At 34.9% G+C, this 13,288-nt stretch overlaps 1 protein-coding gene and 1 non-coding gene across 2 annotated transcripts; one reads left to right on the top strand and one right to left on the bottom strand.

Annotated features, from left to right (window-relative positions):
• The first annotated feature begins 2,547 nt into the window (after positions 1-2,547).
• Positions 2,548-2,621, top strand: TRNAP-AGG (transfer RNA proline (anticodon AGG)). The gene has a single exon. It is a non-coding gene; the product is annotated as a tRNA-Pro (tRNA).
• A 4,049-nt stretch (positions 2,622-6,670) lies between these two features.
• LOC139189848 (uncharacterized) lies at positions 6,671-7,462 on the bottom strand. The gene has a single exon (XM_070809091.1). It carries the CDS (start codon positions 7,460-7,462, stop codon positions 6,671-6,673), a length of 792 nt encoding a protein of 263 aa, XP_070665192.1.
• Between the last annotated feature and the right edge of the window lie 5,826 nt (positions 7,463-13,288).

The raw sequence follows: 13,288 nt of genomic DNA, 5'->3' as shown, positions 1-13,288 counted from the left end.
CTTTCCTACTTCAAGTAGGAAACCTCGTTTGAGTAGGAATCTTCGTTCTTCTAGGAATCCATCTTCAACTAGGAATCCCTCGTTGATTAGGAATCCTTCTTCAATTAGGACTCCTCCTCGGACTAGGAATCCTTCTTGGACTAGGAATCCTCAAATCTTCAAATCTTCAATTTTGTCCAAACCTTGTGTTCCAAGCATGTACTTTTCAATCTAAGCTCCATTTTGCTCCAAAAGGCTCCAAATTGCATCATTTTATGTAATATGCCCTTAAAACCTGAAAACACATGAAACTAGCTTAAAAGACTACTTTAAACTAAGAAAACATAACGAAAATGCGTAAGAACTAGTTAACTAAGGCGCATAAATATGCTCCTATCATTTTCCGGCAAGATTTCGTTGGATTTAGGACCTAAAAGTGGTAAGAAAGTGTTCCTCTAGTCCTAAGCTTCATATTGATATAAATTTCATGGATTTTGGTGCTAAAATGAGTGAGAAATGATGGTTTGAAGATTTTCCCAGTTTCCGACAACGGCGCCGAAATCCGGTGACTCACTGAAGAAGAAGACGAATATTCCGTCAATTTTGAAGGAATATTCCTAACGGCGATTAACGGCTCAGGTAAAAATAACGACATATGCTTTTATTTAAAGGAATATTCCCTAACGCCATTAGGGAATCCGTTAGTGTGTCAGACACATGCCTTCGCATGGGCGGCGAGTCTGGCCTTGCCTTGGCCGACTTGTGGCGGCACGTGAGTGGTCGGAATTTTTTTTTTTAAATATAGGGTTGTTCTTGAGGTTGAGTAAGTTACGGTGGTATATTCAAATACCCTAATTGAGCAATGTATGAGACGTTATTACCTAGTTTTGTTTATGTGCTTAAAAATAACATTCAAATAGTTGTTTCGCATATAGGTGAGACCTATCATGAGGACGAGCACAGTCAAGTAAGGCTCGGGGGTTACGACCCTTCTACATATCAGTGAGTGGGTTTTTGGTTTTCAGTATATATATACTTGGTATTTTTCTTAGAAAACTTAATTAAATGGTTTGATACTTTGAAATGCCATGTCAAATGCTCTCTATGTTTAATTGTGCATTATTATGGTTACATATATATTGTTGCTCGACGTTGTGGACGCTCAGGTAAGCTATAGGTGAGTATATTGATGGTAGTGATGGTAATGAGTACATTAGTGCTGAGATATATTTTTAGCTTATTATCATGCACCCTGGTGTTAGTGCTCTGCCCGAGAATAGGGCCTAGCCTTCACGTGATTGTTCACCTCTCGCGCCACTTGCTCACCTTGGATCCAAAGCAGGTGTCAGCCTGTCGTACAAACCACTTTAGGTGGTTCCGACTCATAGGTGACTTGCGATACTTCGCACAGCCTTCAAGTGACCGTAGCACTTAAGCGTACTTATTTACACCCAGTCTGTCATACATACCACTTTAGGTGGTTTTGACTTGTGTGTGGAGAACTAGTTGATGAGTTATAGATCCAGCCGTACAGGTCGCGTTATGTGACTCCGGCTTGCATATTATTCCGTATTCATTTATTTCACCTAGCTTACTTATTTCTTACTGAGATTTGACATGGTATATTCGGTGGATTTTCTATTTTGAATAGGATTTTGGGATATAATCGTATATGCTATTTTATGGGAATTATACAGGTTTTACAGCAAGGGGTTACTATTTTTTTATAGTGAAATAATTTTGAATAGCTTTGTTTTTGCCCACTCACACTTTCTGTTTTACACCCCTCCATGTTTTAGGTATGAGTGTTCGTTGGTGGCTCACGAGGAATTCACGGCAGCTCTGACAGATTATCATAAATGTAGGACCATCTTTGGTATTGTATAATTAGTAATTGTCGTGTTGGACTGCACCTAGGATACCTACGCTCTGGTTATGTGTAGTCACACTTATTCTTGTCTTTCACCTTATCTTATTTAGTACTCTAGTTGGTTTGGTTTTTATTTATTCGCATTTCATACATTAATATTGCTTCCGCACTGTGCACATGGCTACGTCACTCTCACGTGACGACCAGTATGCCTCGATCTAGGTTGGGGTGTGTCACGAAACCCTGTATTGTTTTTTTTTAAAAAAGGTTGTTTTTATTTTTAAAGTAATTAAAAACAAGGGCAAATTTGTCTTTAAGAAAATATTTTAAGGTTATGTCAGCACTAAAGGGATTATGTGAAAGAAATTTAGAACCTTAAAGGGGGCTAGTGTTATGTTTCAAACATGAGGGTGTTTAGTAAAAACATGATAAACCTGAGGAGACTTTAGTATAATTAGCCCATTATATACACTAAGAGAGATCAAATGGGCTCAACTTCATAATGAGCTATCAATAATATGGTTCGAATCGGGCATAGTTGCTTTTGTAGTGATTTTTTATTTTTTGGTGAACTTGTAGTGAGTTTCTTTTGCTTAACAATAACGCATTATTTCCACATTTCAAGATAGGGAGAGAGAATATGCGTGGTATGATTCACCAAATATAAAATTTAATTTAGTAGAACATTTCGTTAAATAGGGCATTTGGTCTAGTGGTATGATTCTCGCTTAGGGTGCGAGAGAGGTCCCGAGTTCAATTCTCGGAATGCCCCTCTTCTCAAGCTAATGTTTTTCACTTTTTTTGTTCCTTACCTTTCCGGATTGGGCCACTTATAATGAATTACCCTAGTCCACACATCTAGCATTCTGTTGGGCTTTTGCGATTTTGGGCTGATTTTAATTTTTTGACATCTAATTTTAAGATTCGGCTCACCTAAAAAATAAAATAAAATAAATAAATAAAAAATATAAGAGTCCGCTACAATACATAGCTACATCCCACTTGGTGAATCTTTTATGCGAGATTTAATCATTGTAAAAATTCATTAGATATGCAAGTTCTAATCGTTGATTTTCAAACTACTTAAAAAAAATGCTACTATGTCCACTTTATTGTCTTATTATTGCACCCACTTTTTTTTATCAAAGTTATAATGACAAGCTTACATGATTGAAAAATTACATAGAAGGACATAGGTAAAATGTAAAGAAAGTGTTTTTGTCTCTCTCCGGCTCCCCACCACTTCTCACAACCCAACCCAACTCAAAACCAAGTGAAGACTCAAGGTTTAAGTCATTGTTTCCTTCCACCTCATATCACGTCTAATATTGATCTTTGATTGAGCAAAGATTATATTCAATTCTTTAAATTTAAGAAAACATTCGTGATATAGACACAAGTAGTGAGAACAATAGAACAAATTAAAAATTTGGGTTTGTCTGTAGTAGGACAAATAACAGTTTAGGTACTCTTCAGATGGGTTCTGTGATTTGGTTGACAAATGACGAAATAGACAAAGAGATGAGAGTTTAATAAACCATAAAAAGCTTATGAAAGTTGGTCTTCATATAGCAAAAGATTATTTTTATCTGGTTTTATTTGTTTGTTTTAATTAGATGCTTGAAGGCAATTTACATATCTAAAAGGTTGGGAAATTGAGGAACGATCAACTTACCAATAAATTCATCAATATTGAGTTTTTAATGAAGGGAATAATGGGTGGATTCAAGGAGAAAACAATATTGGACCGTTAAGGATATCTTAGGAATAATGTTTGGTGTGGAAATAGCTTTGTTCTTTTTCTCCCTTTAGTTACAGGTGGAAATACAAGGTGGTGAGAAATAAGACAATGGGATGGACATAACAGCACTAAAAAAAAATTGGTAATTTTAAACAGTCCCAAATGAAATGAACTTTTCTCTGACCATTTCCTTCCCTCATCAAGTTGCCAATCTTCAATTTTGTTACTTACGAACTAACTTTACAGGAAATTTGCAACCACGTAGTCTTAGAGATCCTTTTGCCATGAATCACTATTGCTACTTATTAACTGGTAATACAATAGCACCAGATTCACATCCAGTAAGGGTTAATGAGCATATTTTGCTCAAAAGTGTTTTGCTTATTAATTCTTGTGTTGTTGTTCAATAAATTGAGCTTATGGTTTATATCTTATTGATGGATAATTAATCTACTTAAGTTGTTTTTTTTTATTAAGTCCAACTATAATCAATGTATAGTGAAGCATGAAATTGACAAAATTGTATATACTTCATCAGCTCAAAAGTAGTGTTGAAGCTATATACATTTGCTCATATATTTCATGTTTTGGCTATGCAAACCTAATATAATTAGTTTCTATCCAAAGATAATTCTGGAATTATATGTTTGTTGCGATCAGAAAACGTTCAATTAAAGTTTTATTTCTGTTAAATGCTTGATGAGCAAAATTTCCTAACTCTTTTGTGCAGTGTTTAGTCACAATAACCACTTCTCTATAGTTATCTGGAATATAGATGAGGTCCGAAAATTTTTAAATGTGTTTTGAGCTCACAAATTCTATAATTGTATATCCCAACTAATGCTTTACTAGTGGGAGTATTCAAAAGGTATTTGTTCCATGGTATAGGCATTTACAAAATTTTGACTCTTTTAATCAGTGGAGTAAAAGCTTGCCTTTTGTTAAAAAAAAAAAAAAATTGAAGTGTTTGACCCTTTTAGCCAGTGAGAGTAAAGCTAGCCTTTTGTTTGGAAAAATTGAAGTGTTAATGGCTGATAGTTTAAGAGTAAATTTTGTTTTAACTTTTGTTCATAAGTTTTAATGAGAGATCTTAATTTTGTAAACAATATTTTGTATTTTACTTGTTCTCTTATTCTTATATTAGATTGTTTAAATTGACATAAATTCATTCAAGGAACCATGCTAGAGTTCATTTTGGTTAGTGGAACTGTATGCTTGGATTGAATGTGCATGTGGTTATATAGCACAAATGTAGAAAGATATGCATTTCAATTTGTATAGTTCTGCATTCAGTTTGAGTAACGGTATTCTTGCTGTAATCAAAATGTTGTTATTGACACTCAAAGTGGGAGAATGTAAGACTCGTCTTGAGTTGTCAATTATTATGAGAAAAAAATTACTTGAAGATACTTTAGTTGACTATTTGGAACCTTAATTAAGTAAGAGATATACTATACATGCCTTGGTGGGACAACATTTTGATTTAATAATGATTTGGTATATCTCTCTATTAAGTATAATAGGCGGTTTTAGAGCAGCCCTAATCACTAGATTAAGGATGTCCCTACTTTCATAATACACATGTTCCACAACCCTATTATTACTGGAACACTACCATTTGAAGACTCTCCTTTGTAATCAACAACAGCCATGTCTTCTGTATTCTAAAGATAAGTTAACTACAATTGATTTATTGAAATTTAGTTTTTTAAATCCGTAATCCTAATGTCTTGTTGTTGTTCTTATGATTTAAGAAATATCTTACATGATCCAGGCAGAGACCTGGTAGAAGTTGGGATTGCAAATCAGACAACAACGCTTAAAGGGGAAACCGAAGAGATTGGTCCATCTCCAGTGAACAGATTATTAGAGTAAATTATTGATTGCATCTGCAATCTAACAGGAATATTAGTAGAGAAGACCATGATGCGTAAGCATGGAGTGGAAAATGTCAATGACCACTTTGTGAGCTTCAACACAATATGCGATGCTACTCAGGTAAGTTCTTTCTCTAGTCATGGTTTTTCTGGTTAGGTTTAGATTTTTATGAAGTTGGTGTGCCACGGAATAATTTGTAACATGCGTTGCGTTTTATCTTCTTGTAAGATTGTGTTTATTAGTCTAATACCCCACAGCAACAGCAACGTGCATACCCTTTGTGAAGCTAGTTTATAGTTTGCGTACATTTTTTGAAAATTTAGAGATACTTACAAGGTGATCTTATGTGTTCCTTTTACAGGAGCGACAAGAAATGCAATGTACCAGCTCGTTGAGGAACAGCTAGATCGTTTGTTAATCATTGGCGGGTGGAACTCAAGTAACACCTCTCACCTACAAGAGATTGCAGAAGAACGTGGAATTCCCTCTACTGGATTGACAGAAGAGAATAGGCCCCGGAAACAGAATAGCTTATAACCTCAATGTGAGTCTCTGAAGCCATAGAACTGCAATTTAGTTTGTTTTGGTTTACAAAATAAGTTATTGTTCTTTCGAAAACAAAAACCGAAACAAATGTGGATTATATATACAATTACTTGTTGTCTTTTCTCTATGGCTTTGTTCCTATCATAACTGTCTGTTGTGCCTCTATGGCTAAGTGTACCGTACAGTCAAACCTCAGTACAGGTTTGCAATTGAACCAAGAGGAAGATTTTTTTTTTAACCTCTGATGAGAATTATGAGGACTCTCAAGAGTGAAGGTCCGCTAATTAATCTATGGAAGCCTCTCATCCTGCTTCCAACAGCCCGATAACATCTTTTCTTCTTTTATTTTCTGCTAATTTCTTTATTTCAGTTTAATTTCTTAATGCCATTTAGTGATTAATAAACTTGTACACCACTCTTAACGAGGACTTTACGATGTTAGGTAATATAAGGGATCACAAAGAGTGTAAACATTAATTGTCAAAATGTTTGTCCCTGAATACAAACACTCTATACACACATAGAATGAATACTTTGACATAACTAACCATGTCCAGAAAATTCATCCTTACATTTAGAAGAATGCAACCAATGATATATTTTGTACAAAATTACAATAAAACGAAGTATCAATTAAAACAGCTAACTAGAATAGCTTAAACCCTAATGTCGCCTTCGTCTTGTGATCCACGTTCAATAAAAATCTCGAAGCGGCAGATAGGGCAATTAAGGTGACTCCGTTCGAACCATCTCCATATGCAGTTTTCATGAAACACATGAGTGCAAGGCATGGACCTCAAATCCTCTAATCCCACAACAAACTCTTCCAAACAAATAGAGCAAACCTCACTTTCACGCACTACGCGTCGTCTTTTTCTTCCTCGGCCTCTCTCTACCTCATTAACATCATCAGCATCAGTCACCACTCTAACCCTCTTTAGCGTCTTCTTGATCAGCGCATCCCTCTCGAGTTGTTTTTTTTTAGAACAATACTCACAACGAATCCAGTCATGGTATTTTTTTATACCAACCCTCATACGCAGGACTTTAGGACCTTTCTTGGAATCCAAGTTTCTGATTTGGATACCCCTGTCTATAATCGTCTCCACTAAATCACTGTGCATGTCCTCAGGAATTTTAAGAAAGGACAACACCTGAGAAAGATAGGGTCTGACGTATTCGTTTCGGGTTCCAAACCAGCACGCATCAATTCTTTTGCCTTCGTAACTTCTGACTTGCACTTCAGATTGGTGAACCAGGGTTAGGGTTCCGTCTTGTGAGAGATCGCGGTCGAAGAAGCTGTAGTTTCTGGAGATTTCGAAGTAGATTTCAAGTGGAACCCAAGGAGAATATTGCTCGTGATGGCCGAGGGGGTGTAGTACTTGTGTGTCAAGTGAATCAACGTGACAGTAAAAATTCTGGCTCATCTCGTGATAGACGACTTCCATATCGCAAGTCACCAGACGATCAAAAGGAAAATATAGAAAGCTAGCAGCAATAGTGAATAATATGCAAATGCACGCACAGATATTTATATATTTTAAATTCTTAAGAACTTTGGAAGCTGAATCCAATTCTAAAACTGTTTCCTTTTGGTCATAGGAGTCCCAACTTTTACTTTTTCTATTTAGTTAAGAAGAATGTTGGAAAAATTTATGTGAAACGAAAGGAGAGATGCGGGAAAATCATGAATAATTGGATTTTTAATCATCAATTATTTCATGCCGATATGTTTGCATACATGTCCAAAATTATTCATCCCACTAGTTTCGATCACGACATTATCCCAACATTCTTTTTAGGGTTTCTGAACCTCCACAGGTGAGTCAACAGAATCATCGCCAATCGAATCTTCAGCCATTTTCCCAATATTTTTTTACAAGTGATTGGCTACAACAACTCTGCCTCACAGCTCCCAGCCACAAGAGGAGGAACTACATCATCAGGTTGATCCTGGAAACCAACGATATGTAATATCAGCAAGCAAATACATGTAAGGTACATGGGAATTGGGTGTAGTAAGGCAAAAGAGAGAAGGGAATTAGGCACCCTAACTGAACAATCAACACCGGTGAATTAGATCCAAAATGCATTCAGATGTTGGCCAAATCAAGTTTGCTTGCTTGCATTCATTTTTTTTTTTTTAACTATATAAGCTACAGTGGTATTACTCTGAATTGTCTGCTTCTGAAAATTACCATATTTTGACCCAAAAAAAATGAAAATTAAAAAAGGATTTACCAAATATTTGAACATCAACATAATAATTAGTTATCGGCTCAGAGGGGTAATTTTACTAACAGTTTTATGACAATCAATTTGATTTTGTTCAGCAGGAATCCTAGAGCAAGAAGAAGAAAATGATGTCAGTTTTATGAATGAGACATGTATAATGTGGAGTGGGCTCTAGAACTAGTCTCCATTTTTTTATAAGAAAATGAGATCTCTTACACACACACATATCACCCAAAAAACACAAACACATATATAATATGTGTGTTTCTAACTATATATTTCTTTGGTACTTATGCAAAAAGAAAATATATATATATATATATATATATATATATATATATATATTTATGTATGTATGTATGTATGTATGTATACTCTCTGTTTGATAATACAAAGGACACGTTGCAATGTTACTTATTTAAAATATATATATATATATATATATATATATATGTGGGGGGGGGGGGGGGAGGGTTACTGGAATTACATGATTGTACTCTGCATATCAGCTGCGCTCAACATGCGGGATTTCTGTTGGATCAGATCTTTCGCTTTGACGGAAGCTTTTGGACCTAGCGAAAATGACTTTAAGCCTTTGCGCAAGCAAGCGTGAGAGAAGCAAGCAAAGTAGAAGCTTTGCCAGAAGCAAGACGAGGAAGCGGAGTTGTCGTATAAGCCCCCCGACCGACTAAAATACAACAGTCGCGACCTACTTTGATTCAAAAAAAAATATATATATATATGTGTGTGTGTGGGGGGTGGTTACTGGAATTACATGATTGTACTCTAATGAATGACCCCAAAAATAAAAAATAAAAAATAAAGGATTTCATTGGTTTGATTCTATATAAAAGTCTGTAGTTTTCAATTCCAATTACTGTAGCATGTATAGTTTAGTTCTCGAATTGTTCCTGGCTATATGTTTGCTTTTAGGTTTACATATCTTAATCTGATACTCAAGTAATATATATTATAGGGAAGTGTTATTAGCACTCCAAAAATCTCATTCTACACTCCTCATAAATGTATTCACTAGTAAAAAAAACACTTTGCGTTACGTCGCGCAAAACCATTTTGCGCAACGTATATCTCTTCTTCGTTGCGCAAACCATTTTTTTTGGCAAAATTTTTTTTATTTAATTTTTAATAAATATTGTAATTAAATTCTAAACAATAATTAATAAACCAAGAAAAAATATTTAATTATAAAATATATGAAAATGTACATACAATATGTCCAAACAAAAAAGAAAAAACTACAAGTCTTCTAAGTTTAATACATCATGCTACTGGGTATCGGCTGGGCAAAGTGGCTTGGAAGTCGAAGGTGGAGCAAGATCAGGTGCTGGCATCGGGATTTGGAGGCCGAACATCTTTAAGGCCAGTACAATCATACTCATCTGCTCGTCCTAGGCCCTCATCTGCTCACCCTAGGCCCCACGCTGATCTTTTAGGGTTGTCACTTCCTCATTTAGGGCATTGACCTCTCCTATGGATGATTTGGAAGATGAGGCACCCGTCTCACGAACCCCCACCTTCCCCATACACTGAACAACCTTGCCATGACGACGACCGAACTTCTGATCCAAGACCTCAATCATGATCTGAAGACCTACATTCTCGAGTATAGTGACATCCTCGATTGGGGTCTCCGGGGGAAGCTGCGATGTTGCTTCTTGGAGAACAGCAGTGCGCTTTTCCACCATAGAACAAAGAAGAAGCAACGGTTGAATACATCGCAAAGGTGAAGTAGCTGCAATAACAAGAAGTAGCCTCCACATAGATCATACAACATTAATGGAGTTCCATATCTATATCTTAAACATTTCTGAAGTGTTTCAAACTTTCAAGAAGAAAACACATACCAGAATGTAATAAACCAATAATTTTCAATTTCCACAGCTTCTGCTTTATAATTAAGTCATGATTTAAAGGTGTCACACTTCAAATGCTTGTGTAGTCATCCTCACAAGATTAAGGAATGGAATGCATAGGTATAAAAGTATTAAGCGAGAAAGTATATAACCTAACTAAATCAGGGGGCTATGGAATTGTCTCAAAAATTAATCTCAAACAATTTATCAAGGAACAAATAGCATAAAAATCCCCAAATTAACAATTCACAGAAATATTGTATTGTCCTTATCATCTGAGATAACATTTCCTACAGCACTGAAAGCCCCACTGCATTTAGAACATCAGAGACTCTAATTTGCTGCCTTTCCAAGCCCCAATTAAATTACACAAATGTAATTAACTTGAATTTTTAATTTGGATGTGGGAACATCTGAATGCATAAACCTTTTGCAAGTAAAAGGCAAATGCCAAAATCTCAGTTCCCATCTTCTTATTGGCAACGTACAGCACTAATTACGCTCGAAACAAGCGAATCAGAGACTCTAATTTGTTGCCTTTCCAATCACCCAATCGTTTAAAAACCCAAATCAACACAAAAAATTCAGAAATTATGTATAAAAAAAAAGGTTCAGAGTGTAAAGTTGGCATCAACAAGCCCGAAAAGCAGAGCTCTCAAACATCAAAACATCACGGGCCAATTTCAATAACGATACAATATCAAAACATCACAGGCCAATTTCAAAACGATATGACAAAATCAAAGTGACACCATCATGCAATTTCCAATAATTCATAGAAACCCTAGATAAAATATTCCCAATTTGCCATTGCGTTTTAGGGAAATGGAGAAACGATAGAGAGAATGAGAGAGATTGGGATTTCCCGGCCAGCGCAGTCCATGAGAAGCTGCTCATACTTCCTGACGAACTTTCCAGGCTCCACCTCCTCAGTCTTGCACTGCATCTTCACCACCTTCCTCGTCAAGAGGATAAGGAGAGGATGAGGAGGAAAGACGAGGAGTGAGAAAGAGGGCGAGATGAGCGAGAAGGAAGAGAGAGACCAAGTGAGAGAGAGGGAAGAGAGACCGGAGGAAGGCTACAAAGTGAGAGAGAAGGCGAGATGAGCGAGAGGGAAGAGAGAGACCGAGTGAGAGAGAGGGAAGAGAGACCGGTTGTGGGGGAAATGTTTGTCCAAATTTAGGAAAATTCAAAAAAAGCACCTATTAACACAATTGCGCTGCCAAATTTTAAGAACTTGCGCACATGCATACATTATGGCGTAGCGCAAAGTGGTTTTGCGCAACAACCCATTGTGACGTCGTGCAAGGTATATTTTTTAAAAAATATAATATTTATAAAATTTGCTGAAAATATGACTTTGCTTTCTTCAAATTCAAATTTTTTTACATAAAACCCACAATAATATATTTTTCTAACAAAAATTTGATCCGAACTACAATGATAAATTTAAAGCTACTTAATAAATATATATATACCATTAAACTTGATGGAATACGTATTGTACGAAATTAGTTTCAATGATCCAACCGTCAAACTTGTTTGTATATACTTCGAGATCACGTACGTAAAAAATCGAAAAAAAAAAAACATTCAAAGATCAAGTAACGGGACAAACCTTTTCGACAATTATAAACAAAAAATCACGATTAACAGTTATTTTAACTTCGATTCTGATGATTTTTTACAACTACACTCCTTGACCCTATATGCATACAATGAACTAATTTGATCTTCAATTTAAAATATTTACAATAGTGGATACCACAAAATTAAATGTTATACTTAATGAAACTATAAATAAACTCCAAGTGTTAGTGAATCTATTGTTTTAATGGAATACGCATTGTACGAAACTAGTTTCAACGATCAAACCGTTAAACTTGTTTGTATATACTTTGAGATCACATACGCAAAAAATAGCAAAAAATAAACATCCAGAGATCAAGTAATGGGACAAATCTTTTCGACGGTTATAAACGAAAAATCACGATTTAACGGTTATTTAAACCCCGATTTTGATGATTTTTTACAACTACACTCCTTGATCCAATACGAATACAATGAACTGATTCGATCATCAATTTAAAATATTTACACTAGTGGATATCACAAAATTTTATGTTATACTTGATGAAAGTATAAATAAACTCTAAGTATTAGTGAATCTATTGTTTTGATGGGATACGTATTATACGAAATTAGTTTTAACGATCCAATCGTCAAACTTGTTTGTATATGCTTCGAGATCTCATATGCCAAAATCGCAAGAAATAAACATTCAAATATTATGTAACGGGACAAACCTTTTCGATGGTTATAAACAAAAAATATTGATTTAACGGTTATTTTAACTCTGATTTTGATGATTTTTTACAACTACACTCCTTGGCCCTATATGCATACAATGAACTAATTCGATCTTCAATTTAAAATATTACACTAGTGGATACCACAAAATCCAATGTTATACTTAATGAATGTATAAATAAACTCTAAGTATTAGTGAATCTATTGTTTTAATGGGATACACATTGTATGAAACTAGTTTCAATGATCAAACCGTCAAACATGTTTGTATATACTTTGAGATCACATACGCAAAAAATAGCAAAAAATAAACATTCACAGATCAAGTAACAGGACAAACCTTTTTTACAGTTATAAATGAAAAATCACAATTTAACGGTTTTGATTTTTTACAGCTTAACTCCTTGATCCAATATGAATACAATGAACTAATTCGATCATCAATTTAAAATATTTACACTAACGGATACCACAAAATCTTATGTTATACTTAATGAAATTAACAATAAACTCTAAATGTTAGTGAATCTATTGTTTTGATGGGATACACATTCTACGAAACTAATTTCAACGATCCAACCGTCAAACTTATTTGTATATACTTCGAGATCAAATACGCCAAAAATGGTAAAAAATAAACATTCAGAGATCAAGTAACGGTACAAACCTTTTCGACGATTATAAACAAAAAATCACCATTTAAATGTTATTTTAACTCCGATTTTGATGATTTTTTACAGGTACACTCATTGATTCTATATGATTACAATGAACTAATTTGATCGTCAATTTAAAATATTTACACTAGTTGATATCACAAAATCTTATGTTATACTTAATGAAAGTATAAATAAA

This window comes from Malus domestica, chromosome 12 (genome assembly GCF_042453785.1).
Source record: "Malus domestica chromosome 12, GDT2T_hap1".
NCBI lineage: Eukaryota > Viridiplantae > Streptophyta > Magnoliopsida > Rosales > Rosaceae > Malus > Malus domestica.
The sequence above is the reverse complement of the archived record's forward strand: the minus strand, read 5'-3'. Positions and strand labels throughout refer to the sequence as shown.

Coding starts and splice junctions, on each gene's coding strand:
- LOC139189848 (XM_070809091.1), bottom strand. CDS start 7,462: ATGGAAGTCGTCTATCACGAGATGAGCCAGAATTTTTACTGTCACGTT.